The sequence below is a fragment of the Pan troglodytes genome, chromosome 11, assembly GCF_028858775.2.
Source record: "Pan troglodytes isolate AG18354 chromosome 11, NHGRI_mPanTro3-v2.0_pri, whole genome shotgun sequence".
Classification (NCBI taxonomy): Eukaryota; Metazoa; Chordata; class Mammalia; order Primates; family Hominidae; genus Pan; species Pan troglodytes.
The window spans coordinates 3,638,601-3,655,236 of NC_072409.2; the positions used below are offsets into that span (position 1 = coordinate 3,638,601).

At 56.0% G+C, this 16,636-nt stretch overlaps 1 protein-coding gene across 2 annotated transcripts in view; it reads right to left on the reverse strand.

Annotated features, from left to right (window-relative positions):
- The window catches only part of COL5A1 (collagen type V alpha 1 chain), a 210,389-nt gene that overhangs the window by 68,572 nt on the left and 125,181 nt on the right, over positions 1-16,636 (reverse strand). For both annotated transcript variants that reach the window (XM_016962039.4, XM_016962040.4), the window contains exons 19-27: positions 13,910-13,963; positions 12,150-12,194; positions 10,156-10,209; positions 9,428-9,472; positions 8,873-8,926; positions 8,572-8,616; positions 7,464-7,517; positions 2,828-2,872; positions 759-812 (exon numbers count right to left, since the gene is read on the reverse strand). In XM_016962039.4, the coding sequence (XP_016817528.1) occupies positions 759-812; positions 2,828-2,872; positions 7,464-7,517; positions 8,572-8,616; positions 8,873-8,926; positions 9,428-9,472; positions 10,156-10,209; positions 12,150-12,194; positions 13,910-13,963 (450 nt within the window). The remainder of the gene's footprint in view (positions 1-758; positions 813-2,827; positions 2,873-7,463; positions 7,518-8,571; positions 8,617-8,872; positions 8,927-9,427; positions 9,473-10,155; positions 10,210-12,149; positions 12,195-13,909; positions 13,964-16,636) is intronic.

Below are 16,636 nucleotides of genomic sequence, written 5' to 3' on the forward strand. Positions count from 1 at the left end.
GAGGAAGAAGACAGCTGGTCCGCGTGCGCCTAGGGGTATGTCTGTCTACACAGAACGTGCCGTGTCCAGAGAGCAGCACAACTCGAGATTGCATTACCCAGCTCAGAGCAAACACAGTTAGCTGGGCTGTGACAGAGGGGACCTGTGTCTGGGATATTGCTCTGGAGCTGTGCACCCCATGTAACGAGGTTGTCAGAGCCCGTCATGGCAGAAACACGAATGATTGTGAAGAAATGGACAGCTCCCATGAACTCCGCCTTGCGACGGCGCTGGCCCGCCCAGATGCTATCGGTGGAGACAGACTCTGTTTCTCACTCGGAATGTGCAAATGGCTGGGAAGAAATGTTTCCGAGCTTCCCCAGGAAAGAGGCCAGGCTCTTGGCCTCAGCAGGGATCTGCTGTCTGCGAGGAGAGTGGCAGAAGCCTGACAAATGGCAACAATAAAAGAGGCAAGAAGCAAAAGGACGTGTCCCGTCCTGACAGATGGCCGCCAGCGCGCCCCTGGCTTCGTCACCAGACTGCAGACTGTCCTGCGCTCCATATCAGCCCTCCTGACTCCGGCTGGTCACACCCTCACCTGCTCAGGCCCGCTGTCCTGAGACCTAGCGTCCACACAAGTGACTGGGAGGACTGGGCTACTCCAGACTGAATGGCAGGGACATTAAACCACAGACAATTCCCTAAAACCAGCCACGCCAAGGCCCACAGTCCCAACCCTGACCTCCAGGACGACCTGGAGTGGCGTGAGTCTCTCTCACCTTGACTCCTCGAGGACCTGGGTAGCCAATCGGACCCTGGGGGCCAGGTGGACCCTAAAACCAAAGAGAAAAAGACCGTTAGCCCCATGCCAGTGTGGAGGTGCCTGGGGAACATCAGGAAACTCCAGAGTTCGGCATACCCCTCCTGCTGAGAGCAGGGCGAACATCCTGGCTCAGAGCCTCCAGAGAGGCTCCCCGTGGGAGACTCGCACAGGTATTCACAGCCTGCACTGACAGTGGAGGTGTGGCTGTGTCTCATGCTGAGCGGGACACAGAGGTGAAGCAAACGCTGGCCCCACCCCGGCAGTCAGGGAAATAAGGGATAGGCTAGGGGAACAGTGAGACGGTGAAAGGTCAGCGTTGGAACTCTGCAAGGAGTGTTGTCCCTAAAGAAATGCATTCCCAGCCTAAGGTCCTTGGAATAAATCAGGAGAGCTTCCGGCTGGGAGAAGGGACAAGGCTGCTAGACAGGGAAGAGACATCCTCCAGCAGCCAAGGGCCTCGCCGATGCTCATCTACAGCTCATGGGGGTGGGCATCCAGCCGCCATGCCCCCAGCCCAAGACTCCAGCATGACGAACGGCTCCCACTCCCTCCCTCCCAGCCCCCTTTCCACATGGTGTCACCGCAGCGGCTGGAGCTCCCAGACAGGATGGGCTTGGTGGCCTCCTCTGCAAGGCTGCAGCTCTGAGGCCCGGGCCCGGTCTGCCTTGCTCCCTGCTGTATCCCATCGCTAATGGGATGCCTGGCACATAGAGGAACTCAGAAGTCCCAGGGAGTAAGTGAATGCCTCTCGTTCCAGTTGAAAAGCCAGCTCTCAGAACAGTGGGCCTGTGCTGTGGGCTCCAAGTGCCAACCACCTGTCAGCACCAGTTCCGGGCGCTGTGCGAGCTCTGGTCGCCCCAGGTGCTGCCTCCACCTCTGATGATAAGAAGCTCTGCCCAGGGAGGAGGGCTGGTAAACTCCCCACTGGAGGCAGCGGGAACTGGGTCTCCCATGGTGAACGGAAGCCAAGGGCCGAGGGGAGGGTTCACCCCAGTGGCTGCTGCGACCTTCAGGAGAGGGAGCGGGGCAGAAGCGGCGAATCTCAGACCGCTCTGGGTCTCAGAGGCAGCACGTTGGAGAAGTGCCACTGCCCAGCAGGCCTGGCACTGGAAATGGAACTCCCTGTGAAGACTGGTGCTAGCTCTGCTGCCCTGGAGGGTCAGTCCTGGCCTACCACACCCTTGGCAAGGGGAGCTGGGACCAGGCCCCAGACCCCATCTTGCCTGCACAGGCCCTGCTTCAAGAGATAAATGTTAATCAGGCCCGATCCCAGAGCCTGTGACAACTGGGGCCTCTGGAACCCTGGAGCAGGTGGGCCTCTGCCCTCAGCCCCAGGCTCCCGATGACCATGAGCTCGGTGTGCGGTTTCAACACACAAGAAAAGCAGTCTTGGGGTGAACGAAGGTTGGTGCACACCAGGACAGCAAGAGCAGTCCCCGCTGGCTCCAGACGGGAGGCTCTTCCCACAGAGGTGCTTGCAGCCCAGCAGCTTTGTCATGAATCGCAGTGGAGAAGGCACTGGTGGACACGCTGCATGGGACCCTCGCAGCCCAGCAGGCCCCGCAGGAGGAACCACAAGCCGCTCACAGTGTCGGACACAGTCATCCATAGAAAGACTCCATCCCTGGCACCGGCATGACCTGGTAGGTCTGTCCCCATTCATAATAGCCTCTCCCCAAAACTCAAAGGCCACCCAGCTTGTGCAGAGTCAAGGCCAGGGCTGAACACTGAGACACTGCCCTGCTGCCCACACCCCATCTGGTCATGGGCACCCGATCTGGTCATGGGCAGCAACTGGAGGGTGGGGTGAGGGGCACTGACCCAGAGAGGGGTGCCCCGCTTCTTGGGGAAAAGGCCTGTGTCCCCCCCAGGCTGGGTCCCTTGGCGGAGACACCTGAGGAAGGGCTGAGTGTCCCCGGCTCCTTCCTTTCCAAGCTGGATGTCCCTGAGCAGAGGCTGAGCCCAGAGCACCTGGACCCGCCCCGCCTGGATGCTGAAGGGTAGGAGGGCGTGGCGAGCACCCACCTGACCTCCTTTCTCTCCTGGAGGGCCTTCTTTGCCAGGGTGTCCCTGTCACAAAAGAAGAAGCATTGATTAGTCAGTGCCACTCCAGAAAGCAGCCTCCCTCACTTCCCCTCCCTGCATAGCATCCATGATCATGGAGCCCATTTCCCTTCCTCCCCAGGAAAACTGAGAGCACCAGAAGTCGAAGGCAGCTGGCCAGGCAGCCAAGCACAGCCCGGCCTCCCCGAGCTGCCAGGCCCTGAACCTCGGCTGCTCCATCTGCAAAATGGGAACAATAAGCCTGACCCTGGCCCAACCCCAGCCACGGCCAGAGACTTGGGGGGAGTGTGCAGCAACCCCCAAGCGCACAGGTGACCTGCACGGTGGCTCCTGACCCGGCCAGAGCCAGCCCCGCCCTCCAGTGCAGGTCCACAGACCAGTGACCCACGAGTGGGGACAAGGCCAACAAGGGCCTCTTCCCCAGGTCACCTGACAAGATGAATCTGCACAATAATGGGCTGGGACCAGGTTCCCGGCATCCCTGCTTCCCAGACTAGCAATTGCTGAGCTGTCTGCAAACCTTGGAATCTCTGATTGTTGGGGAACCAAAAGCAAAGCAAGGTTGGTGCGGGGTGGAGGGCTAAGGCGTGTTACTCGACTGAGGGGTCCCAGCACATCCGTGAGTCTTCAAACAGCTGCCTCGTTTGAGACCCACACCCCCGGGTCTCCACCTGGCCTCGGGGATGGAGGGGAGCTGAGTGCAGCTGAGGACCTATGCCCCATGTGACAGGTACCCAGCCGAGGCTCTAGGAAGGACCTGTGTCTCCTGCCTGCCTGGGCCTGTACTAATTCCATTCCTAGGAATGAAGGTTTCTCTGACTTTCCAACCCAGGCAGTTCACTCAGTTTAATGCCTGTGAGCTCAGGATCGGTCAGCCAAACGTCCAGGATAAAAGCAGAAAGATCATCAATGTTCACTGTGCAGAAATGCAGTTCCACCAACGAGGATTCCAGGAAAGAGGCTGGGCAGGGTGATGAGAAGGCGGGCAGGGCGGGTTCTACTCCTGGACACACTCAACCTGCTGTGTGAGCTTGGGCAGGTCACTTGCCCTCTCTGGGCCTCCCGCTTCCTCAGGTAACACGAGAGGGTGGCAAGATGCTCTTCTACCTTCAGTGGCCTAACGTTGATCTGAGACTCTTTCTAGACACAGTAGCATTAAGAAGACCCAAGTCTTGTTGCCTCAATTAAATGGTTTGTGTGTGACTTTTAAGTTTTTATTAGCTGTCCAATTGGGTTTGATGCCTTTGCAGACAGCCTATCCTAGCAGACAGCCTATCCTAGCAGCAAGTGAGTGGGAGGGTGCAAAGTTCCCCTTGAGGGAGGCTTTGAGGAAGTCCAGGCACCTGCGGGACCCCACCCGCTGCTCCAGCTGGGAGGGGACGTGCTTGGCCACCACGCCGCCTTCCGGAAACAAGGCTCATGGCGCCAGCACCTCAGAGTGGCCGGGCTGGACCTGAACAGAGCCAACGAGAGGGTGTCCTGGTCCAGGGTGGCCAGGAGGGGTTCTTTGTGGCCCTTTATTACACTTTCTATCAGCCACAGACACCTTTCTGTGAAGGACCTAGTGGGTGGATCTGCAGGGGGGCCGAGAGCCCAGCTCTGGACCGGGCAGACCCAGCCCCGGCTGCTCGAGGAAGACCCCAGGCCTCTCCACGTGGTCATTTCCTCAGTTCCAGGCTGGAGATAACAGCACACCTGCACACAGCGCCGCTGCGGAGACGCACAGAGCGTTTGCAAGGGGCTCAGAACTGCGCCCACCCAGGGAGCACCAAGCAGAGTTAGCGGCCGGCATCATGGCGGCCTCCATTCCCATCCAGGCCAAATTCCTTTAGGTATATTTTCAGTTACAGATAGAGAATGAGAGTAAAGCAGTGGGGGGAAGCACAAAGCTCCCTTACTAAAAATGTTTGAACAGGAAAAGGCAGAAAGGAAACGTAACAAGATAACCGTGACTGATTTTCCTGCAAAGCCGGGCAGGGCCGCTTTCCCCTTTCTTTCTACTTGTGTGTGTTTCCCAATATTCTATAATGAGCAGTGCTTCTGTAATGGGAAAATAATAAAGCTTACATTATTTGTATTTGATATTTTCTGATTAAAAAAGTAACGTATGTTCATCGTAGGCAATTAGGCAACTGGAAGAGGAATTAAAATCCTTCATCACCTCACCGCTCGGAGTGGCTGTGGCTAATTGTATGATAGAATCATCTGTCGTCTCTGCATATATGCATGGGCCATTGGCATGGTAGGTCTATTTTTAATTTAATATTACACTGTGAGCATTTTTCTCATGTCACGGAGCATTTGTCTAAATTCAATTCTTACTGGCTCTGTAATATTCCACTGAGCCATAATTCACTTAACCATTTCCCCAGCGTGTGATACCAGGAATATATTCCACTGAGCCATAATTCACTTAGCCATTTCCCCAGCGTGTGCTATCAGGAATTATTCAACAACATATTTCTAGGCACTGAGTCTGCTCTGAAGTGCCTCATACCTCTTGATGGATTTTAAGGCAATCTTCCTTTCTTTGAAACCAAAACCAAAACAGAAAAAAAGAAACCGCTCTCTCTGTAGGGTTTACCCTCAATGTGCTGCCTTTGTAAAGGAGAATTTTTAAACGTCTTTTCTTTCCTCCAGATTTTCGTGCGAGATGGCTGGGGCTGTCTTTGGGCCTACCCTTTGCTTCCTTTTGCTCGAAGCACCTTCACGTGAATGGGGTCCACCTACGCTCACATTTTAAGGTTTAAATTCGGGCTGGGGAAGGGACATCTTAAAGGCCCTTCCTTCCCCCAAAGAATATAAAAGGAAACTGCAGGCTCCTTAGGGACCCCAATTCTTTGGAGGTTTCAACATGGGGAGGGGAATTCCAGGGAGAACAAGTTAGGTCAGCTGAGGGCCGAGAGAATGATCTTGTCAGGAAGGTGGGGTGCAGCCCCCTTCACACCCAGGCCCCCTTCCTCCCCGCAGAAGGAAAGAGGGGTACAGCCCACTTCCTACCCAGGCCCCCCTCCTCCCCGCAGAAGGAAAGAGGGGTACAGCCCACTTCACACCCAGGCCCCCTTCCTCCCCGCAGAAGGAAAGAGGGGTACAGCCCACTTCACACCCAGGCCCCCTTCCTCCCCGCAGAAGGAAAGAGGGGTACAGCCCACTTCACACCCAGGCCCCCTTCCTCCCCGCAGAAGGAAAGAGGGGTACAGCCCACTTCACACCCAGGCCCCCCTCCTCCCCACAGAAGGAAAGAGGGGTACAGCCCACTTCACACCCAGGCCCCCTTCCTCCCCGCAGAAGGAAAAGGGTGCAGCCACCTTCACACCCAGGCCCCCTTCCTCGTGTGGCCTGCTTCACACCCAGGTCCCCTTCCTCCCCACAGGGCTCTGGGCCCAGCCACTGTCCCCACAGATTGCGGCCCATACTCCATGGACACCACAGCCAGCAGCACGGGAACAGAAAAATAGCCTGGAAGGACACATGTCCACCCGCTGTCAATGGCTAAATCAGGAGATGAGATCAAAGGTGGCCATAATTTTACTGTAATTTTATTTATTTTCCTAATTTTCTATAACAAGATGTGCTGTTCTGATCATTAGAAAGGGCAATGAAATATAAATGTAAATTAAAGAACACAAATAACACATTGGAAAGGATGAACCACTCAGTATGCAAACTCCCATGTGGCCAGGTGACCGCGGGGCCCCACAGCTGCCCGCGTGGGGATGAGAAGGCTCCACTCTGCTTCTTCTGACCAAGAAAGGGCAGTTTGTGATGTGGGAGTCACTGGGCCGACTGACTCGGCCTGAGGGATGCTGCGTGGTGAGCAGTCACCGATAATCATCAACATATTTAACTTCATTGTTTAGTTTTTAACAGTGTTATTAAAACCATAAAGCACACTGCATCTTCAATAATTAATTCTGCTAATCTTGTTTGTGAAACAGACTCAGCATTAACCGAATAATCAAAACCAAAACCACAGCAGGCACTTACAGAGGGTGTGGGTGCAAATCAGCTCACACTCATGTACACGCACGTGTGCACGCACGCACGCATTCTGAGTGTGTTCTACTTCCTCACACCTCCCCCCTCCACACAGCTTAGACACAGATTGGATTTGTCACCAACTCGCTATTTCCAGGCAGAATCTAATTTGGCTCCACAGCTGTGCGCGCACACACTGCAAACGCGTTTGCTCACCACCTCCCTTCTCAGTGTGTGAACACTAAAAATACACACCACGTACCCTGCCTCTTCGCTTCCCACCCTGGGGACGCAAGCGATGGCCTGGAGCCCAGCCCAGCCCTCCTCACGGCTCAGCACGCAGGCCTGACTTCCGGTAATTAATCAGCACACCCTAATAAATAGCTAATATTCCTACTCGCGCAATCGCCACTCGTTGATTAAAACCCATGATGTTAAGGGTGTCCAGAACCCAAGAATGACCAAGCAGTCCAGCTGGAGACCAAACAGGTCTTCATCAACAGAGCCAGAATGCGTCAATGCCATCCAACAACAACCCCAAAGAGCCTGGGCCTGCAGCCCTATCTGCAGGGTGGAGGTGGGGAGAGTATGGAGGGATGAGGTGGGCAGGGCTACTCACCGGGGGTCCGTCGGCACCGGGCATTCCTGGAAGGCCTGGTTTCCCCAAGGGACCCTAGAACAAACCAGAGACTCCATGAGGAGATGCCCTCCCTAGGCTCACCTGACCTCTCCGTAGGCCCCCAAGGTTACTTTTCAACATTTCTGCCCACACAGCATTTGCTGAGAAGTGTGGTCAGAGGCACTGGGTCCCTGGCTGTGAGGCGTGCAGCCACGGTAGCGCCCAGGGGGAGGCGGCTCCACTGTTCTCAGCACCTTCAGGTTCTGCTGTAGGAACGGAATCAGTCCACCAAGTGCCCCCATTCTTCTCCACATCCACCTGCTGCATGCTGGGGCCGGGGGGGCATCATCCGGCCTCCTCTGCTCTTACAGTGCTGTGCCTTCTTCAAGTGCTCCCACCACCCTGTCCTCCCGGGTCTGTTCACACCAACACCCCAGGGCGGGGCGGGGCATCCCGCAGTGTAAGGCCCACAGCCTCAGTATCCCATAAACGGCAGCTCCTGGAAGGTCCCAGGCCTGGCAGCAGCCCAGCCCTCTGTGTTTCTCAGGCCCCCCGGGGATTCTCATGCACTCAGAACCACCCTCTTGGAGGTGTTTTTGCTGATCGCAACCAAGGCACTTTGAGCTACCTGAACTATCTTGTGCCTGGTTAAGTGACAAGCTCTAGAAGGGCAAGCACTTCCAGCTCTCGTTCCAGGGCCTAGGACACAGTAGGCTCTGGAGATACAGTCAGGTTGCCAAATTTAGCAAAACTAAACTAAACCAAAATAAACAACAACAAAACAAGATGCCCGGTTAAATGTGAATTTCAGACACACAATAGTTCAAATTTAACTGCGTGGCCTGTATTTTTGTTCCTTGCTAAATCCAGCAACCCCTATACACACTAGAGAATGAATGAATGAATAAACGTATGAATCAATGAGACACGGATCCAAGATCCTCCTCATGCTTCTGGCCCAGTTCTTGGCACTCTGAGCTTTGGCGTCTCTTGGGAGCACCAAGATATACATTGAGAGCTGGTGGATACCAGGGGTCCTCCCAGGGTGGGGCCAGGGAATCCACCTGCAGGCGGGCAGTGGCCTGCAACATAGCCCAGGCCCACCTACCTTTTCTCCTGGAGGACCAATTGCACCCTGGGGGCCTGGAAGACCCTAAGAAGGAGAAAGAGCCAGAAAGGGAAGGTGAGGGCGCTGATTGACTCAGAACCCTCCCCTGCCATCTGTCCATCTTCTCATTGATGTCTCCCTCATCCAGGCACCAACCCAGGTCCTAGTCTCCCTCCAGATAAGGGGAGGGGCTGCTACTTGGAGGGGACAGAGCTCCCCGCTTCCTCCCAGGGCTCCGGAGTGGAGACGTGTGCCTCCCACGGCCGGATCCCCGCGAGCTGCCTCTCTCAGGCTCACTTACCTGGGCGCCTGGATTACCCTGCTGTCCTGGGGGGCCAGGCTCTCCCTGGGGACCCTACAGGAGACAAGAGCAAAGGCACTGAAGGGGGCTCTGGGAACTGTATCCCCTTCCTGGGTGTCGTGTGCCCCCTCACTGGCCTCCCATCCTTTCAAACTGCTCCCCACTGCCTGATGCCAGGGGGAAGGGAAAGGCGGCCGGGTCCCACCACAGAGAGCAGCCCCAGGACTCAGCGCCTCTGAGGCTGTGGAGGTTGACTCTGATGGAGTGAGCACTAACTCGTTTATGCAAATACGCCCAGACATCCGACCAGGAAGGAACACGTGAGAGGAACTGACCAGAAATGATTTATTGGGCAGAAAACTCCCAAGTCACCCCATCATGCTAAAGTCTCCAGGTGCCACTCACCACTGGAGGGTGGGCACCATAGCAGAGGGTCTGCAACCTGCCCTTCATGTTCCCAGCTGATGTGGACAGCGATGGACCTCCCTAGCCAGGCAAGGAGTGTGCCCAGGGAAAATGCCCCTGAAGCCAGGCCACGGGACCCCAGGGACTTACCACATTTCCTTTTGGCCCCGGCTGGCCGTCCATACCCGTGACACCCTGTGTACGATTTTAAGAAGAAAAACATGTAATTGAATGAGAAAGAACTCACAGTGCTCAAGAGGAAAATCCCACTCAACTCAGCTCAGACGCCCATCCCACAACGAATCAGAGGACGGGATGCTCTCTGGGGAAGGGAAGGACCTGGCTCCAAATCCCTTCCCAGAGGTCCACTGATCAGCCCCAGTAACCCTCAGCTAAAGGTTAACTGAACTGCCAGGCCCCAGCATTCCACGGGGCAGGCCTCAGATTCTAGAAAACCAGGTCACGGGGCTGGAAAGGCTGAAGGGGGCAGGCCTGGCCCTGGGGGAGCTGCCCACCGGGACACAGCCCCACTGGAATCAAGGGCTTCAGCCTCCTTCCAGAATGTTCACAGAAGCTGCTGGAAGTTCTGCTTATAACTGAAATAGCACATGCTGTCTGCCAGGAGGAAGTGCAGCCAAGGTGAAGCGGAGGCGTGAGGCCGGCAGCCTCGGGCCTCCACCTGCAAGGCCACACCTGCTGGGGCCGTGTCTACAGCGTCTGAACATCAGTGTCCCACTCACGCCTCACACTGGCAGCAGGCAGGCGTCAGAGGGGCCAGCACGGACTTGCTGCCCCTGTGCCCAAGTGTCCACCGGCTGGGAGGCGGGGTCTCAAAGGCCGAGATGGGGGCAGACAAGCAGGGCGGTAATGGGACTTACGGGAGGTCCGGGAGGACCAGGGGGCCCCTTCGGCCCAAGCAGACCACGTGGCCCCTGAAAGAGGAAAGGGAAAATAGGATTTAAACTCGGGCAGAAATCCCAGCCCTCCTCTCTGTCCCCTATGCCCACTTGGCCCTGACTCCACCCAGAACCCCAGCTGGTGACTCAGGCCTCCTGGCCCCCCAGGAGTGAGGCCCAGACTCCCTCCCAGCCTGCTGCGCTGCCTCCCTCCACCCCACCCTGGTGTTGGGAACCAGGGGCAGGTGTCTGGAATTGGTGAGAACTCAGAGAGGACACCACAGGGCACCCTCAGGGAAAGGGGGGCTTTCAAGCTGACCGGCTCCTCTGACACTTGCTGGGGCAGGTGAGCACAGACGCTCCCCCAGAGAATCACCACGCTATTACATTCCACTGCACGGAGCCCTTGTGCCCTATCCTCATTACCGGCTCGCTCCTGAATTCCCCTCCGCAGCGACATACGACTGTTTTTATGATATCACAGGGTCAGAGGGTGCGGGCAGGAGAGCATCAGGCGAAACTAGTCCCTGGTGGGAACCCCAAGACTGAATGTGCAGAAGGAGGCGTGGGGTACAGATCTTTTCCAGGACGCTACTCTGGGCAAGAGCTGGCACGCCCTCCCCGGTCGGCGAGGCTCGTGCAGAACCTCCCCTTTACCGCAGGTGGAGTGAGATTCCGGGAGAACTGCCTGCCACAGGGCACTCACACCCCCCACCCACGGAGAATTACAGAGGCTTCACCCCAGGTACGTGGACTTCAAGTGCCCTTAATTTTGACAGAACCTTTTCAGATTCTGTAGAAGAGAACTCCTTCCCCCACTTACTGCCTCTTAAATGTTTCCTTCGTTATTTTAATACCTAGTTATAGCAACGTTTCTTGGAAGCTAACAGCCCAGAAGGTATTACTTGGACATGTGTTAAGGAGAGAGTGGAGTTGATGAATTCTCCTTAGAGGCTAATCAGACATCTGGGGTATAATTTAGTCCCAAATGAGTCTGCAGGCGCCGACCCCTGCCTCCTCTATGCAGTGCCTGCTATATTTCTCATCAATTAGCACCACCTGACGCACGCAGCCGGGCTGACTTGGCTACGAGAAAAGAGATGCTTTAAAGCAACAGTAAATGAATAGTAATTAATGTCCTATCCATCAGGAAATTTGCTCTGGGCCTAAATATATGTCTGCTTAGGGAAGAGCTTTCCCATGCCCAGGGCTGGGACAGAGTCTGCTGGAGGAATCTGCCTCTGGAAGGGTGGCCATTGAAACGGGCCCAAGCTCGGGCTGATTCAGGCGTGTGACCCCCCCACAATGCCCCTGGATGCCACTGTGCTGCCCCGGGACCCCTCACAATGCACTCAGATCCCCCACAATGCCCTTGAACCCCCCATGCCGCCCCCTGACCCCCTATAATGACCTCAGACCTCCCATGCTTCTCCCTTGACCCCCCACAATGCCCTCGGACCCCCTATGATGCCACTGAACCCTGCCATGTTGCCTCTAGACCCCCTACAATGCTCTCAGACCCCCCACAATGCCCTTGTACCCACCCATGCTGACCCCGGACCCTCCCAATGATGCCCCTGGACCCCCCCAATGCCCTCGGACACCCCACACTGACCCTGGACCCCACCACAATGCCCTCAGACCCTCCACAATGCCCAAGGACCCCACATACTGCCCCCGACTCCCCACAATGCCCCCAGACCCCACCACGCTGCCCCTGGACCCCCACAACAACCCTTGAGGGCCAGGCTTGCTCCTGTAGGCAGGCTCAGACTTCCTCCTAGAGTTGCCAGCCAGCCTGGCCTGTGCCTCCTCTCTTTGGTTTCCCTGGGAGATGCCCAGGTCCGTCTGTTCTCAGGTCGAGCTCTCTCTCTTCTAAGCTCCTGGCTGATCCCAGATCCTGCTCCAGCAGGAGCCTTGGACAAAGCCTTTCTCCACACTGAGCCCCCACCGTCCCACTCAGCTCACAGACTTACGGGCTCTCCAGGCAGCCCCCTGGGCCCAACTTCTCCGTCGTCACCCTGCAGAGGAGAAAAAAGGCAAGGTTAGAGAAATGAGCTGTTAGCCTGGACACCAGCTTCCCCTCAGTGGTGCATAAGGGTTCTCTGGCTTGGGGCTGCTTCACATACGCCAGGTTTACCAGCTCTGGTACCAGCCGGAAAGGCCTGGAATGTCCTCGCTCTCAGCCAGCTGCTAGGTGTGCAGACACTGCAGGTGAAGCCTGCAGGCTCTGAGATGCCGGCTCAGGAGCTCACATGCCACAGCTCTCCAGAGGGAAAGGCTGGGCAGAAAGATCATCTAATTGAAAGGATTTGGTGACCTTCTTGAATGACAGCCTCTGGGGCAGGACAGGGCATCAGGGGAGAGTCACAAGATCCCCTGGGCCACCCTCTGGGGAACCAGGTTTCCCTGCCGGGGTCCTAAACAGCCTGGAAGGTAAAGCAAGAGGCTTCCTCCTGGCTGCAGAAGGGAATGCCTCCCTGGCTCACTGCTTCAACCCACAGGCTGTTTGCAAATGCTGTCCCTCGCCAAAGCACCACTGCACCTTCCCGCCCGCCTCACACATGCAAGCATGTATGCTCACACACAGCCTGCCTGCACATGCCTACACACACATGGACACACAGACCCTGTGCGTGCACGTGCATACACAGCCATGCTCACATGCTTGTGCACACACATACACCCTGTGCATGCACATGCATACACAGCCATACACACATGCTTGTCCACATACACACACATGCACACAGCCATGCATGCATGCATGCACACAGGTACGTGCACTCCCTGCACATACACATGCACACAGCCACACATATGCACGCACACACACACACACACACGTCCTCTCAATCAAGAAGCACTGACATCTAGAAGGGTCCCTCTCTCCTTCCTCATCTTACAGCAGACTGTGCTGAGGCCCAGACAGGAGCAGGTGCCCCGTCCATGTCAGCCTGAAAGCTGGTGAGACAGAAATGCCCCTGGAGCTGCTCCTCTTTCTCACCCTCCAGAGCTCCTTAAAGCTTTCCCCCTAAACACCTCTCACATACAAAGAAGGCGTCTGAGTGACTGCGGTGCCCGCAGGGAAGAGCTTGGAAACCCACAGGCTCGTGCATCCCATGCCCCAGTCCCACTGTGCTGTGGCCCAGAGATCCCACTTCGCCTCCACACGTGAAGACGGCATGGCAGATACCAGACCCCGGCTTGTGCGTCCATGCTGGAGAACAGCTCCCTCCTGCGCTCTGGCCCCACAGCCACAGCCACTCGCTCCCCTACCTCCAGGCCCACAGAGGGTTATTTCCAATCCCCCCACCCTCTTCTGCTCCTCCAAATCTCAGCTTTCTGCCACCCACATGCCTCCAGCTAACTCCTCATCTGGACGAGATAAGCAGAGACGCTGAGCTCAGTAAACGCTCTGGCCACCTTTCCTCCCAGTGGGGTTTGGGGCACCTGCGTCCTGCAGTGAGAGCTGAGAGCTGGCCCCGAGCTCCATTCATCAGCAGGACCGATGGAGTAACTAAACGTTGCAGTCAGGGTCTCTCCAATGCCCCGCAGGCTCTTGGCATCTGATCAATCGCTTTGCCCACTGGAATCCCCCTCTGCCTTCTCCCAGCTGGCCCTCCACATGCGGCAGGCCAATCCCACACCTGGACCTCTCTTCTGTGGTTTTCCTGCCCAAATCACTGAGGAGCAGGGCAGGCAGGAGCAGTCGGGGGGACGGCAGAATACCTACCCTTTCTCCATCGTCTCCCGGAGGTCCTGGCGGGCCAGAAGGACCAGGGTCACCCTAGGAAGTGAAAGGGTCAACGTCAGCCTCTCCTGAGCAGGTCATGCAGGGCTTGTCCAAGGTCCTACTTTGTTTTTCTCTAATTCTGAGTAAGATTCCCAAGCTCTCAAAAGACCCTTCCAGAATGGGGGAATTTTCCTTAGGAGATCACGTGTGCCTCAGCCGGGCTAATGCAGGCTGCAGACTCTCACCTGAGTCTCACCACGATGGCCTGAAGGTAGGAGGGTGCTGGACTGAGCACCCAGCAGGGCAAGGCAGGGCCACACATGTGGGCAGCCTCAGGACACTGAGCCGAGGTCTGATCTATCCTCAGCCCAAGTGCTCCAGGTGAAGCAGCCTCACGCTCATACCCTCAGGGAGCGCCGCCTGCCTGCAGCCTCAGAGCTCGCACGCAGTGGGTGCTCAATATGTGCTCATCAGTCGTGCAAAAGGGCTGGAGCTGAGTCAGGGACAGCCTTCGTGGCTGTGCTGTTTCCATGTGGTTGTTGGAGAACATGGATGTAGCAGCTTTGGATAAATGGCAACAGCCAAGCCCCTTCTCAAGGCATCATGGAGGGCTGCAGGGCATGCTTACGGGAGCAATCAACAGAGCGGTGGGGTGTGGGTGGATGTGTGGGTGCGCCTGTGTGTTTGTGTGAGTGCATGTGTGTATGCGAGTGCACGTGTGTGGGTGGAGTGTGTGGGGGTATGTGGGGTGTGTGCATGTGTATGCCTGTGTGCATGGGGGATGGGGGGTGCATATGTGTGTGTATAGGTGTGTATGCGTGTGTGTGGCGTGTATGCATGTGGGGATATGAGTGTGCATGTGTGGGTGTGTGTGCATGTGTGGGGTGTGTGCACGTGTGCATGTGTGTGCATGTGGGTGTGAGTGTGGGTATGTGTGGAGCCTGTGCACGTGTGTATGCGTGTGTGGCTGGTGTGCACATGTGTATGTGTGTATTGGGGTGGTATACGTGTGTATGTGTGTGGCAGGTGTGTATGCATGTGTGTGTGCATGTGTGTACGTGTGTGTGCATGTGTGTATGCGTGTGTGGGTATGTATGCGTCTGTGTGCATGTGTGGGTGGTGTGCATGTGTGTATGCCTGTGTGCATGTGTGTATGCATGTGGGGGTGTGTGGGGGTGTATGCGTGTGTGTGCATGTGTAGGTGGTGTTCATGTGTGTATGAGTGTGGGGGGTGTGTGCATGTGTGGTGTGTGTGCATGTGTGTATGGGTGTGTGGGTGTGTGTGTGCATGTATGAGTGTGGGGGGTGTGCATGTGTGGTGTGTGTGGGTGTGTGCATGAGTGTATGAGTGTGGGGGTGTGTCTGTGTATGTGTGTGTGCATGTGTGGTGTGTGTGCATGTGTCTGAGTGAGGGTGTGTGGGTGTGTATGTGCGTGTGTGGGTGTGTGTATGAGTGTGGGGGTGTGTGGGTGTGTATGTGTGTGTGCATGTGTGGTGTGTATGCATGTGTGTATGAGTGGGAGGTGTGTATGGGGGTGTGTATGCGTGTGTGCGTGTGGTGTGTGTGCATGTGTGTATATGGGTGTGTGTATGTGTGCATATGTGTGTGGGTGTGTGTGGGTGTGTATGCATTTGTGGGGGTGTGTGGTGTGTGCATGTATGTGTGTGCACGTGTGGTGTATGTGGTGTGTGTATGTGTGTGTGCATGTGTATGAGTGGGGGTGTGTGCGTGCATGTGTGTATGAGTGTGTGGGTGTGTGTGTGCATGTGTATGAGTGTGGGGGTGTGTGCGTGCATGTGTGTATGTGTGTGGGGGTGTGTGTGCATGTGTGTATGAGTGTGGGTGTGTGTGCGTGTGTGTGCATGTGTGTATGAGTGTGTGTGGGTGTGTGTGCATGTGTGTATGAGTGTGGGTGTATGTGGGTGTGTGTGCGTGCATGTGTGTATGAGTGTGTGTGGGTGTGTATGCGTATGTGTGCATGTGTGGTGTGTGTGCATATGTGTATGAATGGGTGTGTGTGTGCGTGTGTGCATATGTGTATGAGTGTGGGGGTGTGTGGGTGTGTATGCGTGTGTGTGCATGTGTGGTGTGTGCATGTGTGTATGTGTGCGCACGCATGTGTGGTGTATTTGGTGTGTGTATGAGTGTGTGGTTGTGTGTGCATGTGTGTATGAGTGGGGGTGTGTGTGTGCATATGTGTATGAGTGGTGGTGTGTGGGTGTGTATGTGTATGTGTGCGTGTGGTGTGTGTGCATGTATGAATGTGGGGGTGTGTGTGTGCGCATATGTGTATGAGTGTGGGGGTGTGTGTGCTTGTGTGCATATGTGTATGAGTGTGGGGGTGTGGGTGTGTATCCGTGTGTGTGCATGTGAGGTGTGTGTGCATGTGTGTATGAGTGTGTGTGCACGCATGTGTGGTGTATGTGGTGTGTGTATGAGTGTGTGGGTGTGTGTGTGCACGCGCATGTGTGGTGTGTATGAGTGTGTGGGTGCGTGTGTGTATGTGTGGTGTGTGCATGTGTGTATGAGTGTGTGTGTGCACGCAAGTGTGGTGTATGTGGTGTGTGTGAGTGTGTGGGTGTGTGTGTGCATGGGGGGTGTGCACTCATACTCATGCACCTGTATGTCCTCAGTGTGCTAAAATATAAAGGAGCCATCAGCGAAATCTGCTTCACAGAAAGCAGGTCAGAGAAGGAGCACCCCACAAGCTGTGAAGAGCCCTCATG